General features: G+C 49.5%; 1 protein-coding gene across 1 annotated transcript in view; it reads right to left on the bottom strand.

Annotated features, from left to right (window-relative positions):
- The window catches only part of REXO1 (RNA exonuclease 1 homolog), a 46,550-nt gene that overhangs the window by 11,777 nt on the left and 14,686 nt on the right, over positions 1-20,087 (bottom strand). The window contains exons 2-10 of the mRNA XM_084221119.1: positions 17,200-18,956; positions 13,567-13,668; positions 11,036-11,237; positions 10,203-10,366; positions 8,081-8,218; positions 5,550-5,673; positions 4,368-4,481; positions 2,373-2,510; positions 288-401 (exon numbers count right to left, since the gene is read on the bottom strand). Of these exons, the coding sequence (XP_084077245.1) occupies positions 288-401; positions 2,373-2,510; positions 4,368-4,481; positions 5,550-5,673; positions 8,081-8,218; positions 10,203-10,366; positions 11,036-11,237; positions 13,567-13,668; positions 17,200-18,956 (2,853 nt within the window). The remainder of the gene's footprint in view (positions 1-287; positions 402-2,372; positions 2,511-4,367; positions 4,482-5,549; positions 5,674-8,080; positions 8,219-10,202; positions 10,367-11,035; positions 11,238-13,566; positions 13,669-17,199; positions 18,957-20,087) is intronic.

A 20,087-nucleotide genomic window follows, 5' to 3' on the forward strand; every position in this document is an offset into this window, starting at 1 on the left:
TTAGAATGTTATACTAAAACTATACTAAAGAAAGAGAAAGGAGACATCAGAAGGTTAGCAAAGAATGAGAATAAAAAACTTGTGACAGACTCAGAGAGCCCGACACAGCTGGCTGTGATTGGCCATTAATTATAAACAATTCCCATGCTGGGTAAACAATTCTCCAAATCACATTCCAAAGGAGCAAAACATGGAGAAGCTGAAGCTTGCCAGCTTCCCAGGAGAAGCCATGCTGGCAGGGTTTTCCATGAGGCATGGCAGTGCCACCCCCCCCGGCAGGGCCGTACCTCTCTGCTTGCGCAGCCGCCCCCAGTGATGGACGCACTCCTCCCTGCGGATGCAGCTCCCCGAGGCTGACACCATGTACTCGGTGCCACAGCGACAGCAGATCCTGCACGAGGCTTGGGGACAGGAGAGAAACGACAGCCAGGTCACTGGAGGCAGCCCCTCCTACCCTTCACCTGGCCAAAGCTGAGTAAATCACCATCACTCAGCCCCAAATGCTGTTAGATGATGTTTTCTGTATAAAAGGATTCCAAACGTTGTTGCAAACTCCTCCCTCTGAAATCTGCCCCTCAAACACTTCCCAGAGGCAAACACAAAGACTCTCCAGTGCCTTTGGTCCACATAAGCTGCCCCCCAATTCCATCAAGGTTTGCTGAATTGTTTCTCCACACACAGCAAATTACGTTGGAGTCTAACACAGTTATTTTAGGGAACAGGATAAATAAGTCATTCTTTGGACACCAGAGCTAATGAAGCCTGGTTTCCAGGGGATCTGTGCCTTGTCACTTCCAAATGACATTTCAGCTCTTCTAGGGCACAGCTTTTCTGTCAGGATTTTCCAGCAGCTAGATGAAGGAGCACTTAGGGCAGGGCCTGGGAGTCTGCAACTGCTCCCTCCTACCACCTCTGCTTTTACTGCCCAAAATCTGGGGAGGGAGATGCAAAAAGCCACTGGGAAGGAGCTGTCATTCTTCTGATCTCCATGCCATTCCATGATTCCACCAAAATTCCGTTTTGGTGTGAGCATTAATGCTGTTAGCTCTGCCCAACTGGTCACAGTGGCAGCAACAGCTTTAGTTAAAGAAGGAGAAATTCAAAGATCCTGCAACATCTGCATGAAACTACAGGAACAAAACCAGGAACATGAGCTCACGTTCACATAAAGAAGCTGGCTGGGTCCTGGGAAAAAAGGGCTCTCACAAATACAGCACTTGACAGTGTTAATGCAAGAGAGCTTTTGCCCAGGTTGCTTCAGCAACCACAGGACAAATGTAGGCACAAGGTGTTAACATGGATGAGCACTTAACACACTTTAGTGAGGTCTCTCCACACAGATGCTCAGGGGAGCGTGGCAAAGCACCTCAAGAGAAATCACCAATCTGGATTTTAGCCCTGCTGCAGCACAGCCTGCTTTAGGCAGGGGCTGAGGAGCAGAAATCTAGCCATGAGTTCAGAAAATTCAGAGGAAGACCTCATCCTGTGTGTAGACCCAACCTGTGGGTTCAAGACCAGGTTGGATGTGGGTTGGAACAACCCAAACCTTCCACCACCTGTCTGGTGGAAGGTGTTCCAGGGGGTGGAATGAGATGGGCTTTAAAGTCCCTTCCAATCCAAACTATTTTGTGATTTTATGATAATTTTGTCCAGCTGCACAAAGGGCTCTGGGGAACTATTTGACCCAGCAGTGCCATGAGATCAAAGAGAAAACTCTGCAATCCAGAGCAGCACAGCAGGGCCCACTGCAAAGCCAGCCTGGCCCTGTGTCAGCCCTTATCCCACAGTAACAGCAGCTCACACAGACAGACAGACAGAAAAATCCTTCCCCTGGGAGAGGGGAGGGTCACCAAGCCCAGAACAGGAGCCTCTTTGCAACCTGGTCAGTTGTTGTTCTTTGGCAGCACAGAATCCTGGAATTGCTCAGGGTGGAAATGGCCTTTAAGATAAAATCCAACCATCAACACCACCACCATGGTCACCACTAAGCCATGTCCCCAGGTGCCACATCCACACATTTTCTGAGTATTTACAGGGTGATGACTCCACCACTGCCCTGGGCAGCCTGTTCAATGCTTCACAACCTTTTCCACAAATAAATTTTCCCTTTTATCCAATCTAAACCTCCCCTGGTGCGACTTGAGGCCGTTTCCTTTCATCCTGTCACTTGTTACCTGGAAATTAGAAATTAGAAACCTCCCTCAGCCTCAAAGACTATAAACTCTGGGTCAAAAATAGCATTCTCAGGATGTGAAAGCTGAAGAAACTCTCCAGAGAGTTCTGCAGCCACACTGCCCATCCCAGCAGGACCAAGGGGCAGCTCCTGCTGTGTGCAGCAAACCCTGCAGAAGGAAAGAGCCAGCAGAGCTTACAGTCAATCACTTTCTTCTCCTCTGCAGTGAAGAGCACAGCACGTCCAGCCTTCTCAGGGTGAGGCATTGGGTACCCATTCTCCTTGAGCTGCTCCTCAGTCATCAGGTACTCCTTGAGGCGCCGGTACAGGGCAGCTCCTGCACACAAACACAGAGCTCAGCTCTCAGCACCAAAGCACTGCCTGTTTTTCTGCCTTCATCAAGTCTCCTGCCTTCATAAATTGAACTCCCCCCATTATTCTGAACTTGTTTCTACTGGCTCAGCTCAGGATGGACAGGGGAATAGGTGTTGGGTGGTCATTTTTAAAATCTGGCCATTATTGTACAAGTTGATTTTTAAACTCCTTGAAAAATGAGCATTAAGTCTGGGAAGTACAGCTGGAAGAGAATTCCTCCAAAAGGCCCATCTTCAGCCTTGCTGTTGCTGATAGAACCAACCCAATCTGGGCTGAAGGGACCCTGGAGATCATCCCATTCCACCCCTGCCATGGCAGGGACACCTCCCACTGTCCCAGGCTGCTCCCAGCCCTGGCCAGCCTGGCCTTGGGCACTGCCAGGGATCCAGGGGCAGCCACAGCTGCTCTGGGCACCCTGTGCCAGGGCCTGCCCACCCTCACAGCCACGAATTTCTTTCCAAGATCCCATCCAGCCCTGCCCTCTGGCAGTGGAAGCCATTCCCTGTGTCCTGTCACTAAATGTGAGACTTCTCCAATTTTAATGTTTAAATGCAACAGCTGATAACTGGTAACACAGCCCTCAAATACCCCTCAAAGGCCACCCACAACTTCCCAAAAACTTCATTATCAGAAGTTTCTTCCTGCTACTGATTTCAGGCTGCTTGTTTCATTTCACAGAATAATTATAACTTCTTGCACTCTGCTCAATATCTCCTTTGGCTGCTGCATTAAACCCTTCCAATATTCCTGGGTGCCCTTTGATGTTGCTTAGCTGAGCTATATTGGCCCTTTTAAGCTTTCTCAATGTCAATTCCTTCTGCTCCATGGCCTCCCTGACTCTCCTCTGATCTCCTCCACAATTTGCCTACATCTCTTGGCAACCAAAATACCCATAACTGATTTGAGCCCACATGAAAAATGCTCGTGGCACAACCCTTTGGCTACGATACGACCTTACTGTGACATTGGTGAAAGTGAAACTAAGCCCTGCAGAGATGGAGATTTTTAAGTTTGCCTTTTAATCTGACAGGCACATTGTAAAGAACTGCTTCAGGGCAAGAAAGTTGAAGTAAAATAATGCCCAAAGCACAAGAGGCAGCTCTGAATGGTTATTGATGCTCCATCAAAGCCAGCCAGGCTGCAGCAGTGACCTCAGAGCCCAGTGAGGACGGGAGGAGGGCACTGGTCAGTGGTGTCACCATCCCCCAAGGGACTCTGCAGCTCTGTGATGCAGCCAGAGAACAGAGGAACCCCAGCACGTCAGGTCATAAAATCCTGAGTGGGAAGGGACCCACAGGGATCATTGATCCCAGCCCCTGTCCCTGCACAGGCACCCCAACACCCCCACCCTGAGCAGCCCTGAGAGCTCCTGCAGCTCTGGCAGCCTTGGCACCATTCCCTGGGGAGCCTGGGCAGTGCCCAGCAGCCTCGGGGGGAAGAACCTTTCCCTGAGCTCCATGCCAAGCCCTGGCACAGCTCCAGCCCTTCCTGGCCCCCTGTCCCTGTCCCAGAGCAGAGCTCAGCCCCTGCCCCTGTGCCTGCCCTGGGCAGGAGCTGCAGCCCCCGAGGAGCCTCCCCTCAGTCTCCTGTGCTCCAGCTGAACCAGCCAAGTGCCCTCAGCTGCTCCTCAGCCCCTTCCCCAGCTCTGTGTCCCTCCTTTGGGCACTCTCCAGCAGCTTTGGATCCTTCTGACAGTGTGCTGGCTAAATTGCCCCCACAACTCGAGGTGAATGCACCAGCCTGATCCTGCACCCCCCAGTCTGTGCCACAGCTCAGCTCCCCCCTCACAAGTGACAGCCCAGCAGGAGCAGGCTCTCACCTGTCAGATCCTCAGCTCTCAGGCTCCCTGAGCGGTTCAGAGTGAAGCTGGTCTTGGCAGCAAGCTTCCCTCCCAGCACAGCCTCGTGGGACACTACCTTCTTGTTACTTGTCTCTGCAAGGAGAAGGGAACAGCACAGGGGGACAGACATCAGGCACCCAGTGGGTGACTTCAGTCCCAGTTTGGGACACTATACACAGGCAAGAGGAGGACTGTGTTTACTCTCTTTAACTCTTGTTTTGCTCCAGAAATGGATTCTTTGTGCCACATGCTGGCCCAGCATTTCCATTCCAGCGCTACAGAGAGTATGCCATTCACACTCAGCCCACAGCAATTTTAAGGGCAGCAAAGACACTTTTCCAGTTCTGTTAGAAACTTGTAGCTCTCCCTGCTCACTCTGCACAGCAAGCCCTCCAACTGACCAAAAGAGAGGAGCCAGCACAGAAACAACTTGACCCCTTCATGTGCTGTGTGAGGGCATCACCCACCCCCAGGAAGCAGCTTTGATTCTGGGGCCCTGCAGACCAACCTCCCACGCAGGATCCTTCAGCTTCTTTCAGAAAGGAGCTTCAGAGCTCTAGAATATGCTCAACACATCAGACAATGGCAGAGAGGGGCTTTTTACTAATCATTAACTGGCAGCCCTCTCCTAAAGGCCAGCCTCCAAGTTCAGCTGCTCTGCCTAATGGCCAGGATCGTAATGAAGACAGAGGGGAGAAAAGGGAAGAGACCAAAGAAAAAAAAATTCACAAGAACAGCACAAATTGATTGTTTAATGTACCCTCTCGAGAGCCAATAATGAAATGTCTTAACCCTCTTCGTTTCTCTCTTGAAGCTTAATGTGTGTAAGAGATTTCTGTGGTGATGGACGAGTCTATCACTTTGAAGGCATCATGTGAAAGTTACTCCATTAGCAGGGCTTTTCATTTGAAAGAACTTGTGCTTAAAAAAAAACCACCCATGTGGCATTATCTCCATTTAGGCTGAGAAAGCCAACAAAGCATTGCAGGACCTGCCTCTTGAAGGCCCATTAAGGCTTGCCAGGCTATAAAAAGCTAAACTGGAGCTGTTTGCCTTTCAGCATAATGCTGCTGAGAAATGGGTTCTGGCTTTTGAAACAAGTTGCTCTGTGTGGTTTGCAGTCCCAGCAGGGCTCCAACTGTCCAGCTGCAAGGTACCTACTGTTGGTGCTGGCTGGGGAGTTGGGCACCAGGCTGCGGAGCTTCTTCAGGGTGTTGACGGCCACGTTCAGGTAGATGTTGCGGCTGGTGCTGCGCTCGTAGGCCACCTTCTCCTCTGCCAGGGCCTGGGAACAGCACAGGTCATCACCACACACCCCCTGCCACTGCCCACAGAACCCCAGAATGGTCTGGGCTGGGAGGTGATGAGGTCTCTGGTGTTGAGTTGACCCCGAGGTGTTAGAAAGTCTCTTTTCCCCAGCCCCCAGATGGAAGAAGGCAGAATTCCTTGGCTCTCATCCTCAAGGTTGTTTATTCTCTGTTATCTATTACATTGTCTGTCTGACCTGCTGAGGTCTGTCCAGCAGACTGGCACACTGACCACCCTTGGGGTGGGGTTGGCTTTTTATACTAAGAACTACCTGTACTTTATTTACAATAATTTCCCAATACCTATCACCTATGTTAGACAGTCTGTCTCTACTCTAAACCAATCCAGAAGTGTCACCATCACAGCAGAAGATGGAGGACAAGAAGAAGAAGGAGAAAGACAGAACACATCCAGATTCCTCCATCTTGCCTCTTGAACCCCCATTCTAAATCCCCAAAATTCTACTTTTTCATCTTGTGACAAATTCACTATCATTCTACTCAAACCCTTGTGGCTTGTAACCCTTCACACAAAGTTGGGAATTGTTTCATGGGCTAAAATCAAAGGCACAGGTGTGTTTGACTCTGTGCCAAGGGCTCTGAGCCCCCTGCCAGGGTCTCGAGTCCTCCAGGGCAGCCAGAGGGATGTCCTGGGTTCTGACAGGGAGGAACCTCAAAGATCATTTTTTCCACCTTCCACTATCCCAGGTTGTTCCAAGCCCCATCTGACCTAGCACTGAACATTTCCAGGGATGAGGCAGCCACATTTCCATGGCTTTTGGAGAAAATAAATGTTTGGTTCTTAAATACAGACTACAAGTAGTGATGCCTCAGGTTTGAGCTTTTCTATTTTTCACATTCTGTGCTACTTTAGTGGGTGGGTCTGGGCTTCATATCAGGGCATGGTGAGCTCTCTGCTCAGAGCAGGGAGACAAAACAATTCCTGCTCCAGCTGGGCACCAAGGACAAATGATCCAAATCTCAGCCCAGGAGCACAAACCCCGTGGGCTGGAGAGAGAAAAACAAGCAGGGTGGGACTGCAGGGGCTAAAGCTGGGATGGGACAATGAACTGCAAGGTGCAAATGGAGCAGAACTGATCCCAGGGACAGACCCTGTGCCAGGCTGTGCATTTTGGGGCCATTTTGGTTCATCTTGGGAGCAGCCCTGGCTGGGCTCTTGTACTGCCCCAGGTGGATCCATTGAGGCCTCCAGACAAATCCCTGCTTTATTCTTTAGCTCCATCTACTCTCTGCTCTAGCTCAGCCTTCACAAGGCATCAGTAGGACCACCAAAAAAAAAATTTGCCTGAGAAGGAATTGTGTAATAAAGCAGAACATGGCACCAATATGTACTTGCTCAGGTAAGTAAGAGGAAAAAAAAGTAATTTTGTTTTAAATAAAGTGCTGGGAAAAGCACTTTCACGTGAAACTTTGCTGAAGAGATTAATTAAACTTTCCTACTTAGCAAAAAAATTTTTTTTCAAACTTTAACATATTTTAAATTGGTATCATCCCTTCTCTTTCCCCCAGTATAAATTCTGCTGCCACCTTGGCTTAAGTATTCCAGAGCTGCTCATGCTCCCAGGAATATCTAACCTTGCCATGTTTTCACCAAGTAATTCTTGTTCTTGGAACTGCCTGGGCAAGGCTGTTTTCCCCACTTTGGTGCAGTGTAAGATCTTAATGGGTAAAGAAAGGAGCTTTGGCAAATGGTGACTCCTTGGGAAGGTGGAATCCCACAAAAGAAATCCTTGTGGTGTCTGCTTTGTTTCAGAACACACCACACAATGTCCCACATTTACCCAAATAACAGCCAAGCTTTCCCAAGAAAATGTGTTACTCTCCATCCTACTATACTGTCCCTACTGCTAGATGGTTCCTTAAAAGTCTCCTTCAGAGCCTTCAGAAGCAGCAAGGACTCAATTCCCAACCAAACACACCTATCCCAAACACTCCCCTGTGCTCAGCACTTTATTCCAGGAGGTGTTTCTGGCTGCACCAGGGCAGAAGCTCTTTGACCACAATGCACATTCCTCTGCATTCTCTCCTGGGGTTATTAAAGGGCTCAGGCAAGCTTTCCAAATGAAGGGAAAGATGGGATTTCCTACTGGAAGCCCCCACTGGAATGACACTTGCTGTTGCCCAGTCTGGTAATATTTAATGCCAGTTTCCTCAGCTGTGGATAGGGGACTCTTCAGGGAATCGGGGAATGGTTTGGCTTGGAAGGGACCTTAAGATCATCTAGGTCCCACCCCTAAGTTTCTGCAAGCATAAATGCAATTCAGTTCTCTGGATTTGCCACCATTTCAGAAGGTTTTGGCCAGGGCAGAGGATGTCATTCCCTGCTGCAAACATTATTCCTGAGAAGCAGGGATCTGTACAGACCTTGTCGAAGGCTTCCTGGGAGGAGGAGCAGAATTTCAGGCACTCATCAATGAAGAGATTGAGATACCTCTGACGAATGTTGGTTGGGACTTTAGCACCAAACTCTGTGGGAATAACAGGTCTCTGTAAAGTGGTGCTCTGGAGGTGAGACAGAGAGAGAAAGAGGCTGGTCAGGCTCCAGGAGGTTGCTCTGAGGCTCTCCCACTTCCTGTTATTAATCATGGGGTGACTTCCTTTTTGAAAATCTGCCCAAAGCCAAACGTAACACGCAGCACTTTTGGTACTAAAAATACCACTTGAGGCTTCACCACCTTCAGTGCTCTAAGTCCTTCAGAAAACAGCTGCATTTCACTCTGAAGTCAGCCAGGAGCCAAGGACTCCAGTGGCATTAGTCACACACAGCATTCCAGAGCAGGACATGCTGACATCTCCAGTGAGAGGTGCAAGGTTAGGATGGCACCAAGCACCACTGGAGCCATGAGCACACACCACCAAGCCAGGGGCACCACAGACAGGTTTGGCTCTGGCTCTGAAGAGAGAAGAGGAGGCCCCTCCTGCCAAGCTGGCAGTCACTTACCCCATCCCCACTTCCTGGGGCATTCCTGCAAATTGACTGCATTGGGGGTTTTCTTCCATTTTTAATGACAATCGTGATGTTCCTAAAAGGATTTACCCCTTCAATTTAATGGCATGTTCTTCAAAAGCTCCATGTTGGACTGAGCTATGACCCACCACTGCAGCTTTCCATTTCACACCAGTTTATCCCCCACATCACAGCACACTTGCCTCTTTTTCAGAGAGGAAAATGTTCATTCATCTCTAAAACACCCAATTGTTTTGTCAGTTGTTCTTCATCCCACCCAAGAGATATCCATAAACCAAACCATCTGCTGCAATCTGGAATAAAAACAGCTCTGTGGAAGATGTGAGCTCGTTCCAAGGGGAGCAACTGGTCCTATCTCAATGTGAGAAGTGCTCATTTTCCCCAGGAGATTCTCACCTTGATGTCCTGTTCAAGGGGATTTGGTCTTTTTCATAAAATATACATAATCTCAACCTATAATATTATACCCTTAAGCACCTCTTTAACTCTGCTAAATATTTTATCCTCTCAGTTATTTCTCTTACTTTTAATCAGCTTCAAGTTCTACGTTACTATGGTGGCAGTTTGGGTGAGAAAGGAAACAAATTACTTTCCAGTCTTCTAGAAATAATCAGAGCAAGTTATGACAGATCTTGACACAAACCATCATCAATAAAGGGATCTTTAATCAAGTCCTGGCACTAATCAGCTCTGCCATCCCCCCAGCAAACAGCTCCTTATGCCATCCCCAGGCTGCTCCAGGAGGAATCCTGTTCTCAGTTGTCTTAGCAAGTAACAGGAAAGGAGGGACTTAACAGAATCCCAGAATGGTTTGGGTGGAAAAGGCTTTAAAAATCATCCCATTCCACCTCCTGCCATGGCAGGGACACCTCCCACTGTCCCAGGCTGCTCCCAGGGAACAATTCCTGCCCAAGATCCCATCCAGCCCTGCCCTCTGGCAGTGGCAGCCATTCCCTGTGTCCTGTCACTTTGCTTAGGAACTCATAACAAAGGCACCCAAAGGCTGGGCAGAGATCCCAGGGGGTAAAGAGAAACAAAACAAAAGCAACTAACAAAGACAAAATAGTCTTTTCTTTAAACACCAGCAGAAGCATGAAGTTCAGTGCTCACATTTTACTATCTAGGTCACAGAGGGACATTATTCATAACTACCAGTGTGGCCCACAGAGCCTGGGAAGGCCATGAATCCATGCCTGGCTTTTGAGCACAGGAGGTTCCAGGCCCCTGACCCAAACACACCCAGGCCAGTCAGCACAAGAGAAGGCTCAAATTGGAGACAAGTGATCAATATTCACAGAGATCAGAGCAGCATTTAAGTATTTCTACCTTTTTAAGCCCCTACCCCTTGAGTGTTTAATTTTTTATACAATGCTATCTAGGAAAACCACAGGAAGGAACAAACCCACTCAATCAACATAATCAAAACACCACTCTCAGGGAGTGCTAAGTTTGGAACAGCAGGATCAAACATTCCACCCTCCCTGGGGAATGACAGGAAAGAATTCAAATTCCCCTTACCTGTAAGGAGGGAACATGTGCTACTCTTTTGGGCACGATGGTGCTGGTGGTCTTGGAAGCCATCCCAGCCAAGGTGCAAGGCTTCAGAGGAAGGGTGGGGGCTTCAGAGTCATTGGAAGGCGTGACACTCCTGCCACCAGCAGTGGCCTTACTGCTCCCGAGGCCTGCAGGGAACACAAAACACTCAGGTGCAAATCCTGCCACCGGGCTCCAGGCTGCCAGAAGGAACTCACTATCAAAGGCCACGACTGCAAGCTGTGATTTTCTCAAATCCAGGTCTCCAAAGGGACACAAATTGGGCAATTTTACCACCTTGCAGGCAAGGATGAAGAAATCTTCTGTCAGGAAACGTGTCTCATTTGGGTTTGTTTTGGGGTGACTGAGTCAGCAGAGTTTAAAGAGGTAACTCTGTCAGCTGGAGGCACTGACACCCCACACGTCAGCTCTGAGTCCTTCCACCACAAAGGCACAGCAATGAGCCTTCATTAGCACTTCCCTCCTGCTCCTGCCCCCTCCAGGCTTAAATGGAAGAGAGAATGAAGAGCAAACACAATCCAAGGAAGAAACAGAACAAGGAGAGGCTGAAGTGAGGGAAGCTGGGCGAGACCCATCAGGCTGTACACGTCTGACCTGTTGCTTTTCACAACAGGGTGGAATTCCTCAGGGAAAGACCTTCCACTGGACACTATCAGCAGAGATTCAAGTCATGGCCAGTCCTACACATCCCCTGACAGTTTCACACGTGCTCAGGAGAAATGTAAACACACACAAAGGTAAAGCCTTTGACCAGGGGGAGGACAGGACAGTGACCCCAAATCCCACTGCTGGCTTACTTTGCTTGGCCGCTGCGGTGAGGGCTGCATTTGGCACGTGAGCAATCCTCCTCTTTTCTCCTGGCAAACAGAGAGAGGTCTTTTGAACAGCCCCAACCAGCTGTGCTGCTTGCTGCTGAGCCAGCTGGATCCTCTGGTAACACACCTCCTGGGCCGTGGGGGGACGGTAGGGCCGCACCACCGGCTTGCTCGGGGCCTCTGCCTGCACAGACAAACAGCAGTGAGGACCAGCAGCTGCCCTGCTCCATCCACACCCCCTGCCTTCCACTCACCCCACAAAGGTCTCTTCTCCTCAATCCCTCTGTTAGCAAGCACAGGGTTTTAAGAGGACAACATCCCAAGTGTGTTCCAGAATGAAATAATTAAGAGTCATCCTTTAACAAACATGGCATTAATGATTCATGCTCTGGGAAGGCCTCCCAGCTCACTGGCACGTTCCTCAATGGGCAGGTGCTATTCATGAGCTGCTTTCAGTGGCATGATGTTCCTCATGGCTGTGCCCAGCCCAGTCCTGGGCTCTCTCAACACCCTCAGCCTTGCCCTAGCACACAGACCTGGCCCTGTGCTGCCTACTTTGCCTTCTACTGCAATAAAAATGTGACAGCAATTCTCCACTCCTCTTTGCCACAGGACACTGAGCTCCACTGCTCCCTCCCTGAGGACACCTGCATCCACCTCTGCACCACAGCAGCTCCCACCTCTCTGCAGCCCTGGAACTGCTTAAAAGCCTCACAGAGAAGTATTTATGGCATCAGAGCATTACATAAACTGATTTTCTGAATTTCAAACAGGCTCTGTCCCTGCCCACTCCTGGAGGCACCTCAGTGCCTTGGCTGCTACAGCACAAACAGGTTCCACACGAGCTTCCTTTGATAGCCAAATTTAGGTTTGCAGGAAAAGTGCCAGAAATTATGTCAGCAAAGAGAGAAGTTTCCAAGCAGTAGAAGTGCAAGAGAAGCAGCAGTAGTACAAACTTCTCCCTCTACTTAACATCCTTTGAAATGTGAGGAACAGGCCTTGCCTCCTGGAATCTCCTTGGAGGAGGGTGGCCCAGTGTAACACCTGGGGGCAAGCTGGCACCTCCTGCATTCCCGGCCTCTGATGCTGACAGCAGCTTCTGGATACCAAACTGGGTGCAGTCAGACATTAAATTATAATTACAGACTTCCAAGCAGCACAGGCCACTCATTTTCTGCCTCACCTGCAATTCCTCTGGCCCCCATTTCCCCTGGCAACCAACCCTGAACTCAGTTCCCTCCCCTTCTCCTGCTCAGTCCCTGAGCCATAAATCATGAGCGAGACTGAGCAAATATTCCACTTGGAGGGACACAGCAAAGCACATTCTGAGGTGAAAAGTGGCAGCTGAAATGTTCCAGCACCTCCTGGGCAGAGCTGGGAGCTGCTCTGAGCTGAGATACTGCAGAGAATGCAGCTCCTGGAGCTGCCCTGGCAGATGAGCACACCAGATCAGCTCTGTTTGCCCAAGCAAAGCCTGGGCTGGGGCTCCCATCTTTGGAAAGCATTTTGGGATCAGCTGTCACATTAAGAAAATATATTTAAAGGTTTGTACAAGTCTAAAAGGTGCCTCTTTGCAATAAATATTTGAGTTAATGAATTTCCAAGCCATTTGCTTCAGTCTCTTATCTCTCCACTTTGGAAGAAAGGGCTCTTATCAAACCACATGAACTGGCTGGAGATATGTAGTTAAATAAAACCCATTGTATTGACCCCAGGGCTTCAAATTATTAAAGGCAAAAAAATCCTTCCTAGGCAGAGAGGAAAGGCAGAACAATTAATTTGGACTACACAGCTCAAATTAGTGCACAAGCCTCCACTCTTATCCTGCTGCAACATAAAACTAATCTGTGATCAGCACCTGGAGGGAAACACATTAAACCCTCAGAGAAAACAGGAATTAAAATCCCAGGGAGAAAGAAATGAAAAAATCAGAAATTTTTGCTTCTTCTTTGTTGTTTTTTTTTTTTTTTTTGCTTTGTTTTGTTTTAATTTTTCTCCTCTGTATTTGTACAACTGGGAAAGAAGAGTATCTGAACAAATCCTGCTGAGATCTTGGCTGATTCAGAGCAGATGTAAGGTAATGGTTTGAAACATCTGACCAAATTCCTGCAGTATCTTTTAGATCCACAAGGCACAGAAAAATACCAGCAGATACACAGTGACCTTGTGTCCAGTTAATTTTTACTGAAATCTCTAAATTAAGCTATACTGGAGAAAAAGGAACACCCCAACCTATCCCAAAGGATTACCAAGAGTACAATCCACTCACTCTTCCCAGCCTACCCTTGGTTTTAGGAAGGTTAATTGTTTTGCTGCCACTTTTAACTGATCCTAAACATGGGAGATTTTTGAGAAATTGGAAAGAGAGGAAATAAAACTGCCACAGACTGATTCCAGCACAAACAGCTCTCACACTGCTGCCTGGCCCTGGGAGTGCAGCCTTTTCCAGGGTCAGGACAGAAAATCCTCACTTGGAACAACATAAACTAATCTGCTTCTAAATTTGCACTTACATTTCCTTGTTTGACAAGATGAGAGATCCTTCTTTTTTGGCCAGGAAACAAGGTAGTTAAATTATCTTCTGTCTTTTCTTCATTTGCTTCCTCTTTGGATGGCTGGAAAACAAAAGAACAAGAGAACAGACTTGAAGATCCCTCACAAGACAGAGATGTGGAAAGTCTCCTTTTGGGTTAACCTCTTAGAGGACAGGTGAGAACACGTGGCCAGCTGCTGGGCCAGTGACAAGAACTTTGTTGTGAGCCCAGGAGCCACCAAGGAAGCCAAGGAACAGCAGCAGGACATTCCCACCCCAGCAGCAGCTCCGTGAGCTGGCACGGGGCAGGATCAGCCTTACCTGCCCCAGGAGCCTTGACCAGCCCTCCCCTGGCAGCCACTCACACTCCTCACCTCCCATGGCATTTTCAGAGTCCAGGGGGTTTGAGATGGGCTGGTTTTTTTAAGAAGTTGGGAACTGACTCATTCTGCCCTGGGCAGGTGCTGACACCTGCCCTCACCACAATGCCCTCACCCCACACTTAGGGAAACATTTTCTGCAGGTTCAGCCACAGCTGTCACTGCAGGAAGACTCTGGTGACACAGTCCAGGTCACATTCAGAAACTCAGCAGGAAGCAGAAGCATCTCTCCAGCCAAAGCTACTCCAAGCTGACCCCTCAGAGCTGCTCCTGGACAAGGAGAGCCACTTGGAAGTCTGCTTGAAATTCGACTCAGTTGTTAATTGATAAAAAACACTTCACAAGTTTCTTTCTCAAAACTCCAGCTGCTCTCCAGACAATCTTGTTTTCAGTTTCTCAAAACAGCTCCTGGCAAAACTCTGACATGAGCCTGACAATCACTGAAATTCAGCAACAGAGCCAAGGCTGGATTTAGGGAGGAGCTCAGGGACCACTTGGGACAAGCCTGTGTTCATCACCACATGGCCATTCTGGATGAGCGCCTCACCCTGAATCACTTGGCTCCCCTGGAACCCCAGAGTCTGTTAATTCACTTACACCCTAATAAACTCTCACAGTGCAACTCTCCCAGGCAGAAACACACTGCACTGCCCACAGGCAGCTCCTGCAATCACAGAATCCTGGAGTAGCCTGAGCTGGGAGGGACCCTCAGGGAGGATCAGTGCAGCCCCTGTCCCTGCACAGCCACCCCAACACCCCCACCCTGAGCAGCCCTGAGAGCTCCTGCAGCTCTGGCAGCCTTGGCACCATTCCCTGGGGAGCCTGGGCAGTGCCCAGCAGCCTCGGGGGGAAGAACCTTTCCCTGAGCTCCATGCCAAGCCCTGGCACATTACTGAGCCCAAACAACACGGGGTTGTGCTGGTTTTGCATGGCCTGGTGTTTGGTAGTGGGGGGAGGCACAGAGGGGCCTTCTGTGAGAAGCTGCTGGAAGCTTCCACCATGGCCAGCAGAGTCAATCCCTGATGACTCTGAAGGTGGACAGGCTGCTGGTCAAGGCTGGACCAATTAGAGGAGATGGTAACACCTCTGTGATAACAGATTTAAGAAGAAAATCAAAATAAAGTGAGGCATGCAGTTTTAATTCCAGCTAAAGAGGAGGTGAGAACATGTGAGGGAAACAACATGGAGACACCAAGGTCAGTGGAGAAGGAGGGGCAGAAGGTGCTCCAGGCACCAGAGCTGAGATTCCTCTGCAGGTCCTGATGATGACCATGGTGAAGCAGCTGTGCCCTGCAGCCTGTGGGGATCCATAGGGGATGCAGAGATCCACTCTGAGCCCACGGGGGTCCACAGAGGATGCAAATGTCCACCCACAGCCCATGGGGATCCAGAGATCCACGTGCAGCCCATGGGGGATGCAGAGATCCACCCATAGCCCATGGGTGAGGTGCCCATGCTGGAGCAGTGGATGCCTGGAAGAGGCTGTGATCCAGTGGGAGAGCCAGAGAAGAGGGGCCCTGCTTCCAGGCTGGAGCAGCCTGGCCTTGGAGGACTGCACCCATGCCACAGCAGTTTTGGGAGGGCTGTGTGCCCATGGAAGAGACTCACACTGCAGCAGTTTTGGGAGGGCTGTGTGCCCATGGAGGGCTGTGTGCCCACGGAGGGCTGTGTGCCCATGGAAGGGCTGTGTGCCCATGGAAGGGACTCACACTGCAGCAGTTTTGGGAGGGCTGTGTGCCCATGGAAGGGACTCACACTGCAGCAGTTTTGGGAGGGCTGTGTGCCCGTGGAAGGGACTCACACTGCAGCAGTTTTGGGAGGGCTGTGTGCCCATGGAGGGGACTCACATTGCAGCAGGTGCTGTAGGGCTGCTGCTCATGACACTGGACCCACATTGGAGAAATTCACAAAGAGCTGTCTCCCCTGGGAGGGACCCCACAGCCTCACAGGGGAAGGACTCCTCTCCCAGAGCAGTGGAAGAAAATCTCACTGATGAACAGACCAATCCCCACACCCTCTCTCCCTGCACTGTCAGTGGGAAGGAGGGAGAGGCTGGGGTGGGAAAAGGTGTTTTAAGGGCTTATTTTACTTCTCATTATACTCCTTTGATTTTGTTAGCAATAAACTCACTTTGTACCGCTAAGTTGAGCCTGTTTTGCCCTTAGAGTGTTCTCTCCTGGTTCTTATGTCAACTCATGAACCCTTGGTTTGAATTTTTTCTCTCCTCTGTGCAGCTGTAGCAGGGGAGGGCAAGTGAGTGACTTCCATGGGTGCCTGGTGTTTGGCCAGTGTCAAAGCACAGTGGGTCCATCTGGAAATCATTCCATAAACAAAAAAAAATGCCCCATGACCAATCCCACCCACAGACACCCATGTCCTAAAGAAGGATCCCTGTGCTGCAGTGAGCCTCCCTCCCCAAGGAGCAGGAAACCAAACCTCAGCACAGAGATGCAAAGGAGCCACATGTGGCTGCTAACAGCTGAGCTTTGTCACTGCAGGCCACAATTAACTGTTGGCTGTGAGTGGCAGCCCCTGGTTCAGCACTTTCTGAATTACCTGATCAGTAATTCCTTCTACAGATTATGTGCCCTTCAATTATCTACTTGTTATGTAAATACTGTCTTTTTTATCTCCTTAGTCTGAAGCCTCTGGTACCATTGGAAGAAATTTTACCTTCTATTTCTTGCTTGCACCACCCATAAGGTATCCAGAGATCCTGAGGAACTACCTACCTGTAGTATGCATTTAGAATAGGAAAGATGAATTTGGGGAGTATCCAAAGTGTCTGAGAAATACTGGACTTACTTGCACCAACACCCTGTCCAGGTTCTACCTGCCCCCATGTTCCTTAAACTCTGCTGCAACAAGAAGGCAGTGCCCAGGCTGGCAATCTCAGACTGGCTTTGAAACCCACAAACTGAGTCCCTGCAGCCTTTTCTCCTGCAATCCACACCCCCAAGGTTCTCAGGCCAGGTGGAGACAGAAGTAATTGATAACCCTGAAAGCCTCCCACACAAGAGGGGACTGAACTCTTGCATTTCACAGTAGCTTTCAAGCCAGCAGGTAAATTCAGGTGCAAACACTTCCAGGCACTCAGTCATGACAAGGAAGAGATTCTTCCAACACATGGAGTCTCCCTCTTCAGCTACTTGAGATAAGCAGCACCACTAAACCAAATCAGAATCCTTCCACCTTTGGAGGGGAGAGAACCAACAACCCCAACCCAGCATTACCTGTTTGCCCAGCCTTCCCTTGTCTTCAGTTTTCACATCTTTAGATTCATTAAAGATCCTGAGACACTCCTCCATGGGATCTGACTCAAAGTCCACATCTTTCTCCAGGATGGAATAATCAATGTCATCAGATGTTGAGGAAGATGACGAGGACTTGGACAACTTGGAGCGCTTCGCTTTCTTTGTCCTGTCCTTGTCACTGTCAGAGGCTGAGCCAGAGTCAGCCCCATCCAAGTCCGAGCTCACATCGAGCAACGAGGAGGACAAGGGCCGGCCTTTGTCATCCTCATCTCCACTCTCATCTCCAAACAGGTCCACGTGGCTCAAACTCTGCTGCTTCCGACCCTTCTTGGGGTCTCCTTGTCCTGCACAACTGACCTTGTCCTTCTTTCGCTCCAGGGAGCTCTTGGTCCCTTTCTCCTTGGTTTTCCGACCAGAGCTTTCCTTGCCATTTTTCACATCAGCTGTTTTGCTCTGTGGATCCTTCTTGCTGCTCCCCACTTTCTCTGTGCCCTTGGTGACACCCTCGCTCTTGCTTTTCCCTGAACGGCTGGTGCTGCTCTTGGATTTTTCTTTCTTACACCCATCCACTTTTTCTGACTTCTGTTTTTCAGGTTTCTTCAAGTTCCCATCTGTTTTTACTTTGATGCTTTTGTCTTTGCAGTTTTTCTCTTCACTTTTCGTTTTTAATTTTTCTTCTTTCTTGGGCACTTTGTCTTTGTCTGCATTTTTATTTTTCTCCTTCTTCCCAGCCTCACTAAGGCCTGGTGCTTTACTAACATCAGTTTTCTTCTTTTTTGTTTTGTCTTTAGAGTCCTTGTTTTTATTTTCAATTTCTTTGTTGTTCTTACCAGAACACAACTTCGCTGCCTTTGAGTTCTTGTCTGATGAGTTCTTGGCAAGGTTTTTTTGTGAATTTGGAAGCTCGTCCCTGTGCTGTGCTGCTTCTTTGCTCTCCTGGGAAGCAGAGCCATCCAATTTTGTGCTCTGCTCTTTGCTGGAGAACTCATTTGACTCACTCTCAGAACCAGCTTTTGAGGGTGAACTACCAGAAGCTGCTTTATATTCCACCTCAGCCTCATCTTCAGAGGAGGAGAACCTGGCCAACACCTCATCATCATCGGGATCTTCGCAGAGCTTCTTCCGTGATGGAGAGTAGGAGTCCTCATAATCCGAGGCCCTGTCCCTTTTGGACCCCTTGGTTGTGGCTTTGCCCAACAGCCTGGCAGAGTAATTGGAAAGAGGGTCATATTCCAAGTCTGTGGAAGGTTTGGAGTCATCAATCACATATTTGTTGTTAGTGACAGTGCTGCTGTATTTTTTATTCTGCACCACAGCCTTGGGGACATACTCCAGGGAGCTCCCTTTGGAGCGGGAGGAATCCAGAGTGTATTTACTGGAGCGGCCAGCAGCAGCCAGAGGAGTAGGGTTGTAGTCTGAGTTATTACTGAAGTTGTAGCTCCCTGGATTATACTCCAAGGAGGCAAAGGAATCATTCTGAGGCCCAGCAGCTGACACAGGTGTGTTTGAAATGAGTGAGGAGCCCTCTGAAGCACCAAACTCCTTCGTGGTTTCCAGCAGCTCCTCGTACTTCTTTTGCTCCCTCTCCACTTCGTTCTTCACTGCCTCAATGGCCTTGTTGACCAGCTCCAGCTCCAGAATTCCAGGTGTGACATCTGTAATGTCAGCCAGAAAGCCATCCTCCACCTCCAGTGAGGGCCTGGGCAGCTCGGGGTTGTAAGGATCATAGCCTCGCTCTGGAAAGAGAAAAAAAATCATTTAATGCCAGCAATTCAAGAAAAATTTAAAATTAGGTCTTTTTAGGGTCTGCTCTGATCAAACCCCAACACTGAATGGCACAACCAAAAGCCACAGTCTTGCACCACAGAATAAATACATGTAGGATACCAAAAGCCAGTGATGATCTCTGGCCTAGACTAAACCAGATTGTAAAACTTACTCCCAGGACTAAAGATCTGTTAACAAAGTGCTTTTAAGACTCATGGAAAAGCTCTCTAAATTAAATATTCTTCAGGGCACCAATGAATAATCACTCTATTAGGCCCAAGGGGAGCTGACTGTGCACAGAAACAGAACTATCTGCTAAATTCAATGCAGCCACCAAGGAGGGAAGAGGATTCCAGAGAGAAACTGTGGATTAGGTTCTCACTTCCCAGTGCCAACACCTAAAGCCCACAAAAAGCCCCCAGTACTCCTCAAGGCTCAGTGATTCTCATGACAGCTGCAGGAAAACCACTCTGATCTGGACTGACAAACTGAGAGCTGCTGGTAGGAAGGAAAAACTACAACAGGCAACACAACCACTCAGAGCAACCACCAAGACAAGAACACTGAAGATCCCAAACATCTCCCTTTTCCACACTCCCCTTTCCAGAATAGTCCCTTTGATGGCCTCTCTTCCACATCCAGCCTGGACAAGAGAAGGCTCCAGGGACACCTCAGAGCCCCTGGCAGGGCCTGGAGGGGCTCCAGGAGAGCTGCAGAGGGACTGGGGACAAGGATGGAGGGACAGGACACAGGGAATGGCTGCCAGTGCCAGAGGGCAGGGCTGGATGGGATCTTGGGCAGGAATTGTTCCCTGGCAGGGTGGGCAGGCCCTGGCACAGGGTGCCCAGAGCAGCTGTGGCTGCCCCTGGATCCCTGGCAGTGCCCAAGGCCAGGCTGGACAGGGCTGGGAGCAGCCTGGCACAGGGGGAGGTGTCCCTGCCATGGCAGGGGTGGCACTGGATGAGCTTGAACAAACCCCAAACCATTCTGTGATTCTGTGGAATTCTTTCAATCCCCAGCTGTGGCTCAGGGTGCTCCCAGGTGTGGCTGTGGCTGCAGGGCCAGGGAGGAGCTGGCTCTGCCTGGGGAGCTCCCTGAGC

Source organism: Fringilla coelebs (assembly GCF_963513975.1).
Source record: "Fringilla coelebs genome assembly, chromosome: 24".
Lineage (NCBI taxonomy): Eukaryota > Metazoa > Chordata > Aves > Passeriformes > Fringillidae > Fringilla > Fringilla coelebs.